The 21,519-nt window shown below is 36.6% G+C and overlaps 1 protein-coding gene across 1 annotated transcript in view; it reads left to right on the top strand.

Moving 5' to 3' along the window:
* The window catches only part of LOC145667027 (serine/threonine-protein kinase 32B), a 736,066-nt gene that overhangs the window by 523,078 nt on the left and 191,469 nt on the right, over positions 1 to 21,519 (top strand). The window contains exon 4 of the mRNA XM_081734719.1: positions 17,020 to 17,179. Within this exon, the coding sequence (XP_081590845.1) occupies positions 17,020 to 17,179 (160 nt within the window). The remainder of the gene's footprint in view (positions 1 to 17,019; positions 17,180 to 21,519) is intronic.

The following is a 21,519-nucleotide window of genomic DNA, read 5'->3' on the forward strand; positions in this document are numbered from 1 at the left end:
TAAAATGCATCTCTAAGGCTAGTGCACTTTCTGACTAGTCTTATCAAGCAATCGTTAACTTACACCGTGTATTTCCCAAACCAATATATATGCTCTGGGCTTTCAAATAATAATAATAATAATAATAATAATAATAATAATAATAATAATAATAATAATAATAATAATAGTAGTAGTAGTAGTAGTAGTAGTAATAATCTTTATTCCACTACTTTATCTCATCACCTTGCTCCTCAGTTGCTCCTATCATAAAATAGGCTTTTGTGTAAACATTTTAAGGCCTCCTTAGCTTATGGGACACTTCATCAATCTTCTGAACGTCCCTCGCTAACGGGACTGATCGTTCGCCATCTAAGCCTACCTTTTTCCGTAGACTCCTAACATTACAATGTTCTTCTCCACTACACTCTTAAAATTTACAAATAATAAAGTATTTATTATATTTAAGGACATATTCTTATAAGTGTAATATCTTCTTACGTTATTCTTTAGATCCCATCGTCATTCACATTTTGCTCCCAAATATCCGTTCCAAGGTTTATTGTACCTTCGGATTATACCAAGGATGTTACAAAATAGAAGATGTGCCCATATGCTCATACTGCAAATTCATGAAGCCATACGTCACAGCTTCGCCACGCCATCGTTGTTGGCTCAATTTATTATCAATGCCCCGTAAGTTAAAGTTAGAAACTGCAACCGAGGTTAGTGAGCCTGAGCCCAAGTACGCGTGAGTTTCAAAGAAAGTAACGAGTCCGAGCTCCGTTAAAGATAATGATTCCAAGCCCGAACGAAATTATTGCGCGCGAGTCCAAATGAAAGCAAATCTAACTGAGGATAATGAGCGCGAATTCCGTTAAGGGTAGTGAGCATGAGTCGCGTTGAGGGTAGTGAGCGTGAGTCCCGTTGAGGGTAGTGAGCGTGAGTCGCGTTGAGGGTAGTGAGCGTGAGTCGCATTGAGGGTAGTGAGCGTGAGTCGCGTTGAGGGTAGTGAGACTTAGTCTGAGTAAGCATGAAAACAAATTAAATTAATGAACACCAAATACAGTGATCTCGAACTCCATTGAAGATAATGACCGGAGGACCGCACGAAATTCAGCATGAGTCCAACTGAGTGCAAATCTCACTGAAGGCAGTAAGCTCATGCGCGAATTCAATTCAGATTATTGAGTGCGAGCCCTACTGAGAGGTAGTAAGCGCGGGACTAAATGATCTAAATGAGCCCCATTAAAGGCAATGAACCCAAGGCCATTTGAATGTAAGTCCCACTGGTGTACTAAGCTCGAGTCCCATTGATGGAAGTGAGCTCAAACCCACTTGACGGAACTGAGTCTGTGCGAATGAGCACGAGTCCAATTGAGATTAGAGAGCCTGAGCTCAATTAAACGCCTGTCGAAAAGAGATTAGAGAGCACGAGCTCCAAGGAGCTTAGTGAAAGCGAGCCTGATTGAAGGATGTAAGCCGAGAACAAGTAAGCGCGAACCTTACGAGAATAGGCCCCACTAAAGGTAATTATCACGAACACAAATGAATGCAAGCCCTATTGACGATATTGAGCACGAGCCCATTGATGGTAGTGAACCCTATTCAATTGAGATTAATGAGCCTGAACCTCGCTGAGTGTAGTGAGCCCAATTCCAAGTAAACGTGTGCCCCAACGAAATTAGTGAGAGACAGCTCGAAGGAGACTAGTGAGTCCGATCCTTATTGGAGGATGTGTGTCAGAGCCCAAGTAAGCGCGAGTCTCAACAGGAGTAGGAGCGCGAGCTACATTGAAGGTAAATAACACGAGCCCGTATGCTGCACATGTAACCATTTTTAACAGTAAATCAAAGATTTAAATAAAAATAAACGCCATAAACATTACATATTCTCATACAGAGAACCTAATGTTTCGAGCGAACATTAATGGCGGAAAAAAGAGAACACAGGTTTAGGGATGCTCACTTGTTTGTGGCAAATGGAGCGGTCGCAAATGCAGCTATAAACAATATAACATCCTCTGTTTTATAACATCCTTGGATAATATAGTGTTACTATGGAGTCATTTGTAGAATTTGGTTTTCTGCGATTGCTAGATATTTTGTTCTTCCGGGGCAGTTAAGCTTTCAATCAGTTTTGAGGATCGCTACTTTGTCAGTCAGCAGATCCATTACATTTAGCAAAAAGGGTTTACATTTACATTTTGATCCGCCGATTTTTGTCCCAATCCGTTACGAGTAGGTTAAAACTGATGGTATTTTGTTGTTTTTACAATATAAATATCACTGAGCTGCCAAGAACAAATATATATAGTTCTTAAACGGTAACAATTGATCCAGATTTCCTCTGGAAACCTGTCAGTATCATTTCTTTTCTCTCATATTTCACTGGGGATGGATGTCACGTATGATAAATATTCTGTGTGTACAAAGTGCGGTTTTAAATATAATGCACCAATGTGGAATACTTTTTTTTTTTTTTTTCGAAGTTAATCACATAAAATATTCGCATTCACATTTCACAGATCACAGATGCTGGTTATTCATGTTCCGCTGAGAGCCATTTGATGTTTTCCAGATCTGATTTCAAGCTACCTGTCTCGTCGTTGTGATTCCTCCATTATTAATGAATGCACATGACGGAACATCAAACAAATACTGTATTCTTTTCTTCTTTTCAAAAATATACAAAATTTTAATCCGTAATGAATTTAATATCAGATCATATACTAACTACGGAATGATATTTTTTTTTAAAAAAAATAGCTTGGTTTAATTCTTCTCAGTACTGTTACTGAAAGGGCTAACGATTCCTTTCCCCTGTTTATTAATCCTCGTTTTTATAAAGATATACTACTATATACTTTTCATTTATTATTTACGCATAATCTCTCGCTCGGTTCCAAGTAAGCTGTATGTTTTGTAATGGACGAACACAAAAAAGATAGAGATCTTCCGTACTAACTTTCTCTCTTGACTGTAGCTAGCTAAATTACTAGATTCTGTAGTGGTATAGATAAACATTTCTTCTAGAAGCGTAGAGAAATTCAACACCACTATAGGCCTCGATTCTCCAAGTAATCCAATTGTTCAACGAAAGAAAAATGAAATGAAATCTTTAGTTTTACGTCCCACGATTATGCCAGTTAGGCTAAAAGAGACGGTGATGATGAGTGGTGAATGAAATGGTGGAATGAAGAAAGTGGGAGGAAACTGGAGAACCCCGAGAAAACCCACGCACACGGTGTTTGTCCACCACAAAGTTCACTTGGCGGGGAATTCTTCAACGAATGGGGAGGTATAAATATTGCAGGTCAATTATACACTAAATTCACCAAACACGTACTGATTCTCTACATAATCAAATTTTTCAAGGAATACAAAGGTATAAATCTGTTCAGAATAAAGCAATCTTTAAAACGGTACCATTCAAATATTCGTATCATACACCTGAAAAGGGGAATTGGAGGAAAATGGGATTTTTTTCTTTGAAAAAAATCGCATTTTCAAAAGTTTAGGCCCCTCTGAACCGGCGATAAACAAACACACACACACGTATATATATATATATATATATATATATATATATATATATATATATATATATATATATATATATATATATATATATATATATATATATATATGCGTGTGTGTGTGTGTGTGTGTACCCCCACCTACTTGACGAACTTCCTAAAACATATGTGATCTGTTTCGCCATGCATGTACGACTGAACAGTGAAGATAATCCAACAGTAATAGATTGTATATGACCATTTTAAAACAATACACATGTATTGTACTATATAATGAACCCCGAAAGGGTTAATGGAGTAGTAACGTTGAGTCATATCGGAAACGAGACACTAATTGGTTGGTGATATTACTTCACTGCAGGAGCAGAACAAGAGAAGCACTGAGCCACAGATAAACGATACTTGGCTTTTGGAGTATAAATGATGATATTAATAGCTGCCTATCCTGTTTTTTCTAGTGAATTGTTAGTTTTGGACTTCATTTTAGTTTATGAAATTTTCATCTTTAGGCTGAAGTTGAGTTAGGAATCTTATTTAATGTGTTTCATGCACTTCATGTGAATGAACATGCTAGTTTTCAGAACACCTTAGTTCATGATTCATGCACATTAAGATATTTTCACTTATTTGTGGAATCATTTTATTTTTACATTTCTTTACTGAACATATCTTGCTGCCATTTACATAATTGAAAAATCAGCTTGAATCCATTTATTTTTGTCACCCATTTCCCTTACCGAATGTAAGGACCACCAGCGGCGCCGATTTCTGTATAACGTGAGGTAGGAAGCTTCAGGTTTATGTGTTCCAGTCAAACTTTGGTGGAGCGTACTTTGACTAGGGGTGTTCGATAAGGCTGAGGACCTATCGAACTTCGGGAGTGAAAATTTATCGAGTTGTCATCGGTTACTCGAAACCGTTCGAGTATTTGAAATTATCGAAGTTTCGGGTATTATCGAAATTTCGAGTATTATCGAAGTTTCGGGTATTATCGACATTTCGAGTATTATCGAAGTTTCGGGTATTATAGACATTTCGAGTATTATCGCAGTTTCGGATATTATCAAAAGTTCGAGTATTATCGAAGTTTCGGGTATTATCAAAAGTTCGAGTATTATCGAAGTTTCGGGTATTATCGACATTTCGAGTATTATCGCAGTTTCGAATATTATCGAAAGTTCGAGTATTATCGAAGTTTCGGGCATTATCAAAGTTTCGGGTATTATCGACATTTTGAGTATTATCGAAGTTTCGGGTATTATAGACATTTCGAGTATTATCGCAGTTTCGGATATTATCAAAAGTTCGAGTATTATCGAAGTTTCGGGTATTATCGACATTTCGAGTATTATCGCAGTTTCGAATATTATCGAAAGTTCGAGTATTATCGAAGTTTCGGGCATTATCAAAGTTTCGGGTATTATCGACATTTTGAGTATTATCGAAGTTTCGGGTATTATCGACATTTCGAGCGTTATCGAAGTTTCGGGTATTATCGAAAGTAGTGATGGACAGTTCGTCTCCTTCACCTCTCCAATGATTCCTTCTTGCAGCCAAACTAGTCAAACAACTTTTTTCATCTGATAAGTTATTGCATAGTTGTATTTGTCTTAATCATATGTAAAATTATTTTTCTGCCTGCCCCGTTATTGGCGCAATCGGCAAAGTGACTATTAGTAGACTAATGGTGTCTTGGATTCCAATTCTATTCGGGTGATGCATGTTTTCTCTTCCTTTTTCTCTCTTCTGACAGGCTGCTTAAACCTTGTACAGATCTATGGGGAAAAAACTTTTCATTCACTTCATTGCTAAGGAGAGAAGTTTTAAAATGAACATCCTGCATTATGTAATACATATTATATACAACTATGATAACCTCGAATACATTGTTTCTTCCGAACACTCCGATAATCCCGAACTTTTCAAAATATTCAAGCGACTCGACAAATGCGATCATATTGATATATTTCTGTATTTGCTGCTTTCAAACAATTTGAGACTCTCGAACAGTTCGAGTGTCTCGAAGTTGTCTAATGTTTATTACATTTCGGGGGTCTCGAACATTTCGAGAGTCTCGATCATTTCGGGAGTCTCGATCATTTCGAGAGTCTCAATCATTTCAAAATTCTCAATCATTTCGGGAGTCTCAAACATTTCGAGAGTCTCAAACATTTCGAGAGTCTCAAACATTTCGAGAGTCTCAAACATTTCGGGAGTCTCGAAAGTTCGATAATTCGATAAAATTAAAATTCTTTATCGATGAAACGGTTTTGAAATTTTATCGAATTGTTATCGATTACTCGATTATCGGAACAGCCCTAACTTTGACAGCCCCCCAGGATCAGCGCCCATGAAAATCACTAGGTGACATAGGAGCTTTGATCAACTGTCAGATGCTTGACATAATTGGAAGGAAACACTGTACATTTCTAGGTGGTACTCATTAATGTGTCTTAACGAGTATTACTTTCTTCCTCAATGAGCGATGTATCTAGCAAGATAATGGAAACCATTCCTTCGAGACTAGAGCATCCATGTTTCGCAAAAATGGGAAATATGCATGATAAAATGGGAGATACATTAATACTTATTTATGTATTTAGGTAAAAAAAAAATAATAAAAAAGGAAAATGAACACACGAATGCAGATTCTAAGAGATAGCAAGTTTGATTTAGTAATAGAGCTCTCACTTCCAGTTTGAAGGGTCCCTAGCTCGATCCCAGGCCAGGCAAACTTGTGGTAAACAACATACTGTCTGTTTGTTTTATCTTTGGATTCTTCTGTTTCCTCCCACAGTCTCATTTCACCATCCTTTCATAACCATTGAAACCCAAATCTAGCCCCATCTCTTTCAAAATGATTTAGTTCCATTAACAATCCTCCTATACAGGAAAGTATGGTAGGTCAGCAATGTTTATAAAAGAATTGTAAAACTCGAAGCATGAACAGATTTCCCTCTCATAAAGTCTCGGTGTAAGTCATCATTATCATCATCATAGGTATTTTGTCATTATTAGCAGATCACTTGTCGCAAATGAGAAGCTTCTATGTACACTCATGTCCAAAATTATTGTCGAGTGTCTATAAATATGTTGTTGTAGGAATATAATTTGACAAAAAAATTCGCCCAGTATTTCTTATAATGTTAGTATGTGTATAATCGGCAAAGGCATGTATGTGGCCAAAAGAGCAGTAAATAAGAACAATAAAACGAAAATAAAACTTTCTTGTCCATTTAGCAACATTTTGTTTTACTCATTCTAACTTTCGTATTTATAATTCTTTTCCTATGAAAGGACCTCGCACTTTTCTTATGGAAAGTGGCTTTCGGCTAATGTTGTTGAAACTTCGCTGGTTGATAGTTCTTAACATGTGGATCAAAAGTCTCAATGGGCACAAAGACCGAAATCCACTCCTTCCCCCCCAAAACCGCCTCCAAGTAGCTGGGGGGGGATTGAACTGATTTCAGCATGTAACACAATTTGTTGTTTTAATCAACTCAACAAGGACCCCAAACAACCACATGTTAGACTATCAAACTACTCCACTTGACACCGCTCTTTGCCCCCCACATATCCCCCCCGCGAATTACCTTACGGATGTTCCATATTACTGTAGTTTATAGTTGCGCGTATGTGTTGAAATACCTACAGTTTTGGTCTCACCGACGATATAATGGGTTTCACGTATCGCTGATTACGAATCTGAGGTGAGAGTTCTAGAATTCAAGATGGAGGATCAGTATGGCGGATCAAAAACACGAAACTCCTGAATGTAGCCACAAATAGCTGTTTACTAGGGTATTTTTGGGTCGTTGGTTACGAATCTGAGGTCAAAATTCTTGAATTCAAGATTGCAGATCCAATATGGTGGATAAAAACGTCGAAGCCACAAATCGTAGTAGACTAGGGTGTTTTCAGATCGTTGTTTAAGTACGCAACATTCCTTGATACTTCAGCCACCACGTAGAATTATTCTGCACCCTTGCCCTTTACCAAAACCCACCACAGATATCTTAATGCTGAACGGTGTTAAAATAATTCATCAATTACCTGTTCATTATTTTCATCATTTCGGTTTGCAGCATCTAATGTGGTACTTAGCAATGAGTCATCGGGATATCTAATATTCTGTAAATGTCGTACATGGCCTAAATACCACAAGACACTTGCAACGTGCAGACATGTACCTAATGTACGAGCACCGCTTTGACATGTACAGTAGTAACCTTGAATAACATTTTGATTATAATCCTGGTCATCTTCATCATTGGCTACATATGCTATGAAAATTGATGCTTAGTTGCATTGCGGAACCTTAGACGTATGCGCAGGAATCCCGGTTCAGTTACGTTTCCGTCAAGCTGGAATTGCTCATCAGTATCTCGTATTAGGTACATGTGCGCACGTTGCAAGTGTCTTGTGGTATTTAGGCCATGTACGACATTTACAGAATATTAGATATCCCGATGACTCATTGCTAAGTACCACATTAGATGCTGCAAACCGAAATGATGAAAATAATGAACAGATAATTGATGAATTATTTTAACACCGTTCAGCATTAAGATATCTGTGGTGGGTTTTGGTAAAGGGCAAGGGTGCAGAATAATTCTACATGGTGGCTGAAGTATCAAGGAATGTTGCGTACTTAAACAGCGATCTGAAAACACCCTAGTCTACTACGATTTGTGGCTTCGACGTTTTTATCCACCATATTGGATCTGCAATCTTGAATTCAAGAATTTTGACCTCAGATTCGTAACCAACGACCCAAAAATACCCTAGTAAACAGCTATTTGTGGCTACATTCAGGAGTTTCGTGTTTTTGATCCGCCATATTGATCCTCCATCTTGAATTCTAGAACTCTCACCTCAGATTCATAATCAGCGATACGTGAAACCCATTATGTCGTCGGTGAGACCAAAACTGTAGGTATTTCAACACATACGCGCAACTATAAACTACAGTAATATGGAACATCCGTAAGGTAATTCGCGGGGGGGATATGTGGGGGGCAAAGAGCGGTGTCAAGTGGAGTAGTTTGATAGTCTAACATGTGGTGGTTTGGGGTCCTTGTTGAGTTGATTGAAACAACAAATTGTGTTACATGCTGAAATCAGTTCAATCCCCCCCAGCTACTTGGAGGCGGTTTTGGGGGGGAAGGAGTGGATTTCGGTCTTTGTGCCCATTGAGACTTTTGATCCACATGTTAAGAACTATCAACCAGCGAAGTTTCAACAACATTAGCCGAAAGCCACTTTCCATAAGAAAAGTGCGAGGTCCTTTACCACAAATATACATTTCCCGATTATACACATAGTATCAGTATTAAAAGTACCCTGCAAAATCATTATCAACTTATATTCTTACAAGAAGACAGTTATAGATATGCGACAATCATTTTGGACATGAGTGTACCACGGTCTTCAGCTAACTTCATGGTTTTTACGTGCGATTTTCCTGTTTTAATACTGTACATCAAGTGTAGCTTATTTTGCCTCTCCCTCTTTTTCCTGCCATAATAATGTCTAGAATGTCCATCCCACAGTATTTCTAACACCTTCTTATTTGTTTTCCGTTCACCCAACTAATTCTCTCTATACTTCTCCACACTTACATCTTCGAAACCCTGTATTCTTTTTGCATCGCTTTGTATAATGTCCATGTTTCTGCCACATAAAGCACAACACTCCACAGAAACATTTTATGAGTTTTTCTGAATTCTTTAGTCAAGTCGCTATTCCTATTCTGTCCTTTCTCGGTAAAAAAAAAAGTAAAAGCCCAATCTTTGAAATTTCATTATTTGTTATTCTTTGTGTCAATTATCTGAAAATAAAATACGGTACCTCATGTCTTTTAACTTTTCAGCCATGGAAATAAACATACCGGTAGACATGCAGTTTGCAACATGAGTTTATTTCTCTGTTTCCAATTTGTGAAAAGAGGAAATGCCTTTGATAGGTCAATACATTAGTCAATTAACAGTTGCCAAACAACTTTGATGACTTCAATGAAGGATTCGAGAAGCAGCTATAGAGAGACACCACACTATTGAGAAGTGTCCATACAACTGACAGCGATACCTAACTTTTTTATCTACTAAATTTTGTATTGAACTAATAAACATAAAAGGAAGCATGACAGCTTTTCCGTGATCCTTTCATTTCCCTTTATATTCTCATTTCACCATGTGACATGCAGTCTTTATTATCTGTAATAATAATTTTATATTATATTTATACTTTTTCATTAATTTGCCTGTCAAAATGGATTTTTTTAAAATTTTCATTTATTATTTTATATTATTGATTTGCTTAGAATCGCATTTATTTTATTTCAAAAGTATTGATAATATTCAAGTTTTATATCGAGAATGTAACGACAGATATTGGATTTCGTATATAGAAAGATAGATTCTAGTGAGTTAGAGATTTTTTTTAATCAGGCCTGTAGAAATCAACGACGTTCGATAGGTCAGTCACCTATGCTTGGTCAGCTTTGCCAACTATATTGTGAATTGAAACTAAAATTTACTGTTTTATTTTTTTAAGCAACCATAACGTTACTTTAGATGTTATCTACTCGATCTACTTTGATCTCTCGAAGGCCTTTGATTCTGTCAGTCACATTCATCTTCTTCATAAACTCTCCAATAAATTTAATGTACATGGCAAATTTCTCTCTCTAATCACAAGCTACTTGAAGGACCGTAAACAGAGAGTTGTTCTTTCAGGGGCGACTTCTAACCCCCAAACCCTTAATCTCAGGGGTGCCTCAGGGGAGTGTACTTGGGCCTCTGCTGTTTGTCCTGTATATGGATGATCTCTACACGCACTTATCAGCTCAACCTAGTGGCCTTCTGCTTTTTGCTGACGATTGTAAGTTATACAGAGAAATATCATGTCTCCATGACACAATTGCTCTACAGGAAGACATAAATTACCTTACAGGCTGGTGTGAAATGTGGCACTTGAAACTCAACAGTAAGAAATGTGACAGTATTACTATTACTTTGAAAAAGTCTCCTGTTCCCTCCACATACCATATCAACGATTCCCCTATCACACATTCTGCTAGTCATAACAACCTTGGTGTCATCTTTGATTCAAAACTCACCTTCTCTGACCACATCTCCTCAATACTAAAGAATTCAATGCGCATGTTGGGACTTCTTTATCGATTCACCGAACTACGCACTGTTTCTTCATTAGCAACTTTTTATAAGACTTTAATAGCGACCCAGATCGAATATTGCTCTCCCATATGGGCCATGGCAGCACCTACACATCTCTCCAGACTTGATTCTGTTCTCAATTTCTTCATCGCTATAGTCCGTTTTCGTGTTCCTGCACTTCGAATATTATCTAAGAAGGAGCTCTTGCGACATCTTAATATTCAGACTCCTGAAGTACGCAGAATTATCTCTGACCTGAAATATCTACATAAAATAGTTAATGGAAGCTTAAGATCGGAAATATTACTTCAGGAACTATCCTTACGTGTCCCTTCCCGCATCACCCGGAATACCCACCTATTCCATCTTGCCCGTCCTAGGTTGGCTGTTATACAGAGGTCTCTTTTTTATAGAATACCAAACTGTTATAATCAAGTAACAACTGATGTGGACATTTTTTCGAGCTACCCAGTGTTTGAAAGAGCAATTAAACGAGCTTTGACGGAATAGTTTTACTTTTACACTCTTTTTTCTATGTTGTTGTTATTGTTGTCTTGTTTTTTTCTTTCTTTTGTTAGCATGCCCCTGTGTAAAATGGCAAAGTTATGCTGTATCTGGGAATTTGTTCAATAAATAAATAAATAAATAAATAAATTAATTAATAAATAAACAAATAAGTATACTATATAGTGCTGAAAAAACTATAAAATAACCTGAGTTGTAAACACTACCGAATAGGAGACAGAAAGACGGATGTTTGTCCATTGTCCAAATTTAACACATAGATATCAAAAGCGAAGGTCAAAGACGTGCAAAAATTAAGCATTATCCACGGATTTCACAAGAATTCTAGCTGGCGTGGTGAATCTATCAAAACAGGCTGTAAATTCGTTCCAGGTTTACCAGATGCAGCAGAGTGTAGTATCAAATAATAATCCTGATTAACCGCTTAACTTATAATTTTCTTCGCAAAAGTCGTTCCAAATTTTATAACTTTTTTATTGGTTATTTTTTTATACGTCCAAGGTAGAGGTACGTGGAAGCAAACATAACTAAAACTGTCTAAAATTTAGCCCCGAATTAGGCACTTGAAAATCACCGATTTTAAAACCACGAGTATATTCGTTCGTAATAAAAGCAGATGTATCTTATTTATTAGTCTTACTTTTTTGAACAGTTTTTGTGTATATGAAGCGACAACAAATTCTTTAAAACGTTTTATTCAGTTTGTTCAATTTATTTGAACTACAAGCGGATCAAAATTGAGATTTAAATTTTCCCGCAAGAAATATTAAAATCCCGAATATGTGCGTTCCAGAATAAACATTACCAAATTATACTCGTATCTTGAGAAAACTAAACAGTGGGGAAAATCAGTACAGTATAAGTAGATATTCCATTCAATCTAATACGAATTTTTGTATTCTTTTTGCAAAAAAATTACCATTATTTCAAAGAGAAATAACAGACAAATGATTTCTCGGTACAATGCAGATATGCTATTTCAGTTCCGTCATTTCGTCAATAAGCATTGGCGTCCAATGCAAAATATTAGCCGAAAATAGTTAAATGAATCTTACCCAAGGGCACCAATCCTGGGGGGCCCGGGCACCCCAAAGCTCATGTGGGTGCCCCTAGTGTATTTATGAATGTTTGGCATAATTTGAATGCAATTTGTCTTATCATCCTCATATATACACCTTCTGCGTCTGAGTGCCCTTCCCCCAAATTTACAGAGAAATCGTCGGCCTTGATCTTACCCACATCAAGCGGACACCCATATACTCAGCTGTGTATGGCGAACTTAAGAAATCGCCATTTAAATTTATATTGAGACTAGCAGCGTTCACCCCGCTTCGCTGCGGTCACCCCGGAACGCAATAAACTTTGTTACTTAGATAATTTTTACTTTTTCGCTTTCAAGTGATATGATAAAAACCATAGAAGATTGCAGTAAATGTTAACATTATATCGCCTGGCATTTATGTTAACCCGCCCCGCTTCGCTGCGGTCACCCCCGAACGCAATAAACTTTGTTACTTAGATAATTTTTACTTTTTCGCTTTCAAGTGATATGATAAAAACCATTATAACGCCTGTCATTTATGTTAACCCGCCGAGTGACACGGTCATGCGGGTTGCATATACATACGTTTATTTTTATACCTATGATGAACTAATAAAGGATTTGTACGTAATGGACACCTGAATGGTCAATTATCTCAAGACACTGGTAATTGAAAATTAAAGTGATATGATAAAAACCATCTAGGGTCCAAATCCTAATAACCCCCCAAAAATAAAAGAAATTGGTTCAGCCGTATTAGCGTGATGAGCGGACAAAGGATTTGTACGTTCTCTTTTATATATATAGATATTTTTTCTCTGCACGAATATATTCGTGATCATAATTTTAGGGCAAAAAAGCAAACAAACAAACAAACGTAATGATTCGTGGTTTTAAGTTAAACGGTTAAACTACATAAGAATTATTCCGTCTTATGCAGAGTCGTTTCGACGTATGATTAGCGTCGTACTAAACTACAGACTACTGCAGGAGACTTATGCTAGTCAAACTCTTTAGTATGGCACTAATTGCGCTTCAAAACGACTCTGCATAAGCCCCATTGTGTTTAAGAGTCAATTGTCTTGAAAAGCTACGCGTACCCTTATTGTTTGTTTACCTTTTCTGTCCTTCCGTATATTGTACCATAAAACTTACTTTCAGGCGCGCGAGAAAAAAAAGTACTATCTGATATTGGAGTGAGTGGAGTTTTGGCTGTCTGCTGGAGGCAGACAGACTGGTTATCCTTACCCTGAGAAATTAATTCAAATAAAATTAATAGAGGATGACATTGTAACCCAGAAGCAGAAAACTCCGAATTGTTATGGTTTTTTCAGCGACGTTTTGAATTTTTTCCGCTAGAGTTTACCAGTGACTAGACAAGTATAAGAAAACAAAATGTCAGGTGGTGAAAAACATATTAAGAGGCCTATTTTAAATGTAAAATTTGAAGGTTATATCAGAATGGGACTCTAACAAAATTTTTATCTAATGAAAGACCAAAGTATGCAGATTTTAGTGCTTAATTCGAAACGAGGTGACAATCTATAATAAGGTAACTATTTGAGTATAAAGTCAATGTAAATAAAAATAGGCATACTTCCTCCCAAAGTTCCGTTAGCAGGTAGATATACAATAGGAAAGGTTATCTGTATTGAAAAGCCAGTAGCCTTGATGCGAGACACGACTCTTGTGCTTCAGATCCCTTTAACAAAACCGGAAATCTGGAGAAGAACAAGGCAGTTGGTGGTTAGATTGAGTCTGTGCAGTTGCGCCTCGTGTGACAATAGTTGTTTTTTTTTTTTTTTTTATCATGAACACTATAAGTTCACCATAGTTAGTTGCAATCGAAGATAGGTGAATATATCTATATTCAAGTTGAGTTTAATTAAGTATGGTAAGTTGCATCATTAGTGTTCAAAATAAGTTGTATGAATTGCTTCAACATTCATGACAATTTTAATTCAAACCATATGGATTTTGAGATCCAAATTGACAATAACTGTCAAAAAATGAAGGAACCTTCGTATGCAGCAACAAGCAACTAAAAAATAATAATCTATTGAAAAACGTGCAATTAAAGCAAAGCCTCAAAAAGTTAATGTAGTTGCATTAAAGTTATAATCAGGCACCAAGGACTTAATATACGCCTGAATGGTACTGAAACCATTCTATGAAGAAGATTACTACCGAGAAAGAAGAGACATAGAAATCGGGATTAAACGCTGTGAAGTAACGGACATACCTACCAGAGAATAAAAGAAGATAAACTGTGAAGTGGACATACCTATATAAAATACCAACTGTAATTAGTGATTATTTAAAAAAATCATAAACTAATTCTTTCGGTTCAATTGTGTGCATATAGTATATCGATATGAATTGAGTGCTTTGGTTTAAGCGATTAAGTGTTGTGTTAAAGTGTTAATACAAAAAGTGTTTATTAAACAACATGGAGTTATCACCTTCTCTAACAGAATTTCGGTCGGTATGGTACAAGAATAATTTGTTTGTTTCTTGCAGGCTTGCTGGATTCCATGTTCTTCAAATGTCAGATGTCCGAAAATAGTAAGATAATCACACACTTATTCTTTGATAAACTAAGGTGGCAGATAACTCATGCGTAAGTCCACATATCAAAGAAAGTCCAACAGGGGCTACAGGACTTTAAATAAGGAACTCACACGTACAGGAACGGCATTATAGAAATTATATAAACATTTTTATTATTTTGGCTCTACCGAGTTTTACCTAAATTCCAATAATTCCTATTATTTTATTTGGCATATCATTAAATTTTCTTTAAATTTGGATGATACAACATTTCTGTAGGTAAAAGGGTAGTAAGAGAGAGATTTGCATATGGTTTTCATATGGAGATTTCTCTTTTCCTCCCATATACTCCAAACCAGCTCTGATGCTAACGACGAAAGATGCACGCCTGAAAAGTTTTAATGAATGGAGGGTTTTTGCTATGTTTATTGTGCAAACTCCCACATGTTGAGAATGTCTGAAGTTGCAAACACGAGGAAATCAGACATTTTGCTTATTAGTCGTCTCCCTTTGGCTTACAGAGCTTATGAATGGGATGTTCACGACAAATAGATAAAGGTATGTAAAAATAACCTCATCCAGCATGTTTGAACGTGTCATACCCAATGGAGAAATGTTTTTTCCTCGTTACATATGGTTCTTCTCTTCTTCTCCAAAACCACTAACGGTATATAAACAGGTGCTTCGAACATATATTCTGTAGGCTACAAACGCAAAATTGTCTTATGTATATCTCACAAGAGGGATTTTTTTTTTAAATCTATCCATGGTTTGCTGGCTTTCTGAAAATCAACAGCAATGCGCATTGTAACATTATTCATGCATACACTTCAAACAATATTCGATTGACAAATAAGAAAAAAGTGAAAGTAACTGAAGAATGGTAATCAAAGCTCAGGCACCTGAAATATTTAAATTATTTAGGAGGCAGAATTCCACACACGCTAATGTGTTTTCTCTATGTAGTCTAACTTGATGCATAGAAGTATTGGGAAAGTTACTATTCTCTGAATGTATTTTACATTTGGCTTGTCTTGCTTTCGGTTTTGATAGATGTTCGAATGGTGATGGTCAATGATGGATAGATAATAGTTTATCGAACGAAGAATTGCGCGTCATTATAAGACTATTTATTTATATATTTAGGTAAAAAAAATAATAAAGAAGGAAAATAAACACACGAATGCAGATAGTAAGAGATAGCAGGTTTATTTAGTGAAGCACAGATATTCAAATTTGCCATTTTTTGAATTGTTTGAGTAATAGTTGCTACTATATCTGTTTGTATGATATTGATATACGTGCAGATTAAAAATATGAACGCCACTTTTATTTTTATCTTATTCTTGCTCTTACTTACACCTTAGTGCATTCTGAGTTCTTATTTTCTTGGGGTGTACCCGAGTAATTGCGTTCAGATTGATAATATACCTTGAAGCTAAAAGGCCTTAAAAGAATGTTATGCCAGAAACAGACACCAACTTGTGCTAAGTGGTCACTACAAGCAATAATTAAGTTAGTAGATTGTTATAGTGTAGATTAGGTTAGATTAGTAAGGTAGATTATTTGAGGTTAGTAATTAGGTTAGGTTAAGTTAGATAGGTAGAATAGGTTAGGTTAGATTAGACTAGTGTTTTATATTGTATTTTCAAGGAAATTTGTGTGGGTTTCAAAGTGGTAGAGGTTAGTATAGCACTTGTAATAGTTTATGTTAGTAACGTTGCCCTAGTAAACATAAAACACCACCTTTGCACATTTTGCAGAAACAATCCGCTGGAACAAAAACTAATACAGTCATTTTTCATATGCACTTATTTATCTTAAGCGTCGTATAACATATAAAATGGTTTCAGAGTAGTAACTCTACATTTGTAAACATAAAATACACAATTAATATATGAATTACAGATTGGCTGCTTACATACGTTTGTTAAATATTCTTCCTTACCGAGTAAATATATTTTAACTATGAAGATTTTCTTAGAAACGTGCCGTCCATATTCTAAATCTGCACCATAGAACCAATATTTTCTAGTTTTAGAATTAACGATCTCTGGTAGCAGCCAATTATTATCTTATTTAATGCCATAGACCATTCTTCCTACACATGATTGTTCGAATTGTTGAAACGAAATCAATTTATCTGAGAATACATGCTAAGAAATCTATTCGCAATGTTGATTTAATTATTTATTTTATTGTTTCAGATGAAGAAGACTTATTTATGGTTTCGGATCTGCTGTTAGGAGGAGATCTCCGATTCCATATTCAACACGAAGTAATGTTTTCAGAAGACTGTGTTAAGTTGTATGTGTGTGAACTAGCATTAGCATTGGATTATCTGCAATCAAAACATATCATTCACAGGTGATTATTTATTTATTATTTACAACGTTGTGTTCAGTGGCGTATTTAGGGGGGCTTCCGGGCTTAACCCCCCCGAAATCTTACTTACTATAGTAAAGTATATGAAATATCTTGCAGAATTTTCACATTTTCAGGCAAAGCCCCACCCGAAACAAAATCGTAAATACGCCACTGGTTGTGTTATATGTAATATAATACGAGGAATGATCAAAAAATGTTACAAAGCCTATTGTGACTTATGTGTGAGACACAGTTGGAAGATCAACATACCTGATGGTAGAGGGCACTGAACAATAGTTCTCGATGTAATCACAGTTTTGGTTCAACCGCTTATCACAACGGCAGATCAAGTTTTCTCGACCATTTGCATATAAATCCGCGTCAAGCTCTTGTAGCCACCGTGAGGCAGCGGTTTTGACATGATCACATGCCAGTTAATGGTGGCCATCTATTCTTTTTCATTATTACTAGATGAATCTGCGCTGTCTACTCAGCGCCTCGTTCTGTTATGACCATGAATCTCCTTCCCACTGTGCATGTCTCCTTACTCACACAAGTAAAAGATACGAGACTCACAAAGGAATTGTTATGTATAGATGTTGGAGTGAGTTTGTAGCAAATTTGTAGAAGTAACACGATATTAAGTGCAAATATTTTTTTCTAATAAATCCATATCCGTCCGAGTACGCCTCATTGCGTCTCTTGAGGCCTTTGAATTTGTCAGCATGCAATAGGTTTTGTCATTTAGATTGAAGCAAAGCGCCTGCAATGTCCGTCAACCCGCCATACGTAACTTGTCTACTGGTTGCCTAACACCGTAGTTACGACCTGCAACAATGTTAATCTTATAGGCTCAAAACGGCCCCTAAAATGTTCAACAGAACAGTAACGACACGGTTTTTAAAAATTTGTATAAGAACTGGACAATCTACACAAAATTTGGAATCGACCAGTGAAAACGACACGTTTGTAGCACTTGTGATTTTCGAGATTTCATTGTCGAAAGGATTGCAGACAAACAAATAAACCTAGCATTTTAATATATAGACTAGTTGAACCTGCGCTCTCTACACAGCACATCATTCACATATGAGCATGAATCTCCTTGCTATTCCTCACATCTGTACATATCCCTTTACAGACACAAGTGAAAGACGTCTTGATAAAAGTTGGCAAGAGATACCATAAAGGGGAGATTTTGTCGATTACTTTTTCAATATCTCGTACCGTTTGCAAGATTTGAGCCTACTTCCGGTTGGAGTTTTTAATTCATGTATGACCAGTGTTTTCTTTCTTCTTGCATACAGTAAGTAATAAGCAAATACATTACACACACAATTAATTATAATGTCAGTAATATATGGTGTTTAATTGGGCTAAAAACTCCAAACAATAAAGATTCAACTTACTGTTAGAGTTGAGAAATGGTTATCCTTCGTTTTTCATTATCATTTAGCCATGAAACAAATGCCTGAGTATTATGCAACTCCTGTATACAATTATGTGGTGTTGGAATGTATAATGTGTAGGATATGATGTTTTAGTTTTCCCCCTTTTTTAAATTTCAACACTTCCAGTGTACTCGTAAAAATGTAATAAAGTAATAATGGCCATGTTTTCTTAAATATCCAATTAGAACTGGACAATCTACACAAAATTTCCAGTCGATCAGTGAAAACGTCATCTTTCTAGAGCCTGTCATTTCCGAGATCTCATTGCTGAAAGGATTTGCCACAAGCATATAAACGCCCACAAACGTATAGTTTAAAAGAACTCCAAAGATGGCGGCACAATTCATTTGCATTGATTTTGGAAAAGCCTTATTAAAATAGAAAGAATTTGAACAATAATTAAAAAAAATAAACTTTATATGAAAAGGTCTACTTAAATAATTTATTTAAAGTACACATAGTTTAAAATATTTGTTTTTGTTAAATGTGAAATCAAATAAATCGTAAATCAAAGGTTTGAAATCCAGAATTATAGGTTGGAGCACAGGCACTTTTGTTGTTATTGTAACATTTTAATAGATAGATTATTTTAGAACTGCATAAAGGTGAAAGTCTCTAAGGATAGGTCAGAACTGTAGAAAGGATGCTCTAGTCGTTCCAAGCGTAACGCTAGTGGTTGAAGTACTGGATCTGCCGTTGTGTCCAGGGTTGTCATAAAGAATTGGTCCGTTTTATTTTATTTTCTTCCCCGTACACCTGTACAATCTGTGTCAGCAGTTGTAGTGTTTTTGGCCCACAGTAACTGCACCACTCACCTCACTTTTACACTTGATCAATTTTTCAGACGAGTCATCATTTTTTATGTCCGCTTCTTGGTGTACATGATCAAAATTCACAGTTTTCAAACATTCACCAAGACAGGCTTCGTTAAGTTATAGTGAAATAACAAAAGTTTTGTGACTTGTAACATTTTTTCGATCATCCCTCGTATCTTTACTCTAACTGTTGACTTGTATTTATAGAAGTAATCGCTGTTAATTGTAATTTTAACAAACTTTAGAAGAAGAAGATTATTCTCAGTCCAAAGTCCAACTCTCTCTCACACACACATACGATATACAGATGGTGATCAGAAAAATGGAAACACCGGTAGTTGGCAACACGTCAGATGTATGGGTTGGCAGTGGTGTCGGGGCGCCCGCAGCGCCGGACCGCTGGTGGTGGTGTGTTAGGTCGGTCTCCATACTACGTCAGGCGCAGTGAAACACCAGTGTGTAGTGGCTGCAGCAGACGGAGGTAGTGTAAAATGGGAGACCTCTCAGATTTTCAAAGAGGGCAAATTGTTGGTGCGCGGTTATCTGGAGTGAGTGTGACGGCAGTGGCTACTGTGTTAGGTGTGTCGCGTGGAACAGTGTCGAAGGTGATGACGGCCTACACAACACACGGGAAAACCACATCGGGAAAGCGGAACAGTGGGCGGAAGAAAATCATGAGTGACAGGTCACGCCGGGTATTAAAGCGCATTGTCACGCAGAACCGTCGTACCACTGCGGAGCAAGTGACGGAGGAACTCAATCAGTACCTCCCCCACCCTGTTTCGACAATCACAGTCCGCCGCGAATTACATGACATGAACTTACGGGGTCATGTTGCACGGGCCCGCCCAATCCCCAGATCTCACATAATTGAACATATGTGGTCCGTTTTGGAAACACGACTCCGGCGACGATTTCCACCTCCATCCTCTCTCACAGAACTGGCCGATGCCCTGTGGCCCGACACCATATTAATCTGGTAAGTTGCAATTTCGTTCAGGTGTTTCGATTTTTCTGATCACCATCTGTATGTATATATATATATATATATATATATATATATATATATATATATATATATATATATATATATATATATATATATATATGTGTGTGTGTGTGTGTGTGTGTGTGTGTGTTTGTTGTGGCTGTGTGTACGAAAACTTGGATATAAGCGCACAGATTTTGATCGTTTCTGGAAAGAGTATACCTCCATGGGGATCCCATATAAATTTCTTTTAAGATGTGATGGTAATCTTTGGAGATAGACTATGAAATACCTCTGCGGATACTAGGTTATTTATGACAAAATAACATGCTTATATGCAACCGCATATTCTATCTCGTAATTGTTGTTGCATAACAGCACAGGATTGTACTTCAAAGTTTCGGAATACTTGCATGTAACATTATACTGTCTCTGTCCTTTCTAACATTTTAAATAAGTGTGTGAAGTCGGTTAAGTTTTTTAAAGAGTTGTCATATTGGAAGTTGTTCCTCACATAAGGTTACCGTACTTACTTTTTCAAAGAAAGAAATTTCTTCAAGATCTTCCTTACTGTTTCCAAAATTTTTCTCAACCCTGCTGAGTAACTTAAAATAAGAATGAAAAATAATATAGTATCTATACATGATGGTAGAAAATAAACTAAAAACTGTTGCAGGGTATTTGTGAATCTAGATGCGCAATTAACATAGTGTGGCAATAAAATTCCCGGTTTGAATTGTTTGCAATCGGAGGAAGCGGCCATTTACGTGAATGACAACAGCGCTGCAAGCGCTAGATTCTGCTGTACGACTCAAGCAAGTTTCAATATGATCTGTCCAACAGTCAAGCAGTCAGATTTAACAGAGGTACGTTCCACTCAACAATTTTGACGTATTTTAAGCACGTAGCAGAGGACTATAATCAAGTTTCCTGCACTAAAGTTGAAAAAAAAAATCATCCAGAAAAACCCGTGGTGGCTTACTGCAGAATGGCAACGGTTATAAATCATTGTCCAGATTAAGTACAGTTGAGTGGCAAAATCGCTTTTATGAGGATACGGAATCTCTGTAAAACAAAGAGAGACCA

The sequence above is a fragment of the Thermobia domestica genome, chromosome 12, assembly GCF_964235325.1.
Source record: "Thermobia domestica chromosome 12, izTheDome1.hap1.1, whole genome shotgun sequence".
In the NCBI taxonomy this organism is placed as follows: Eukaryota; Metazoa; Arthropoda; class Insecta; order Zygentoma; family Lepismatidae; genus Thermobia; species Thermobia domestica.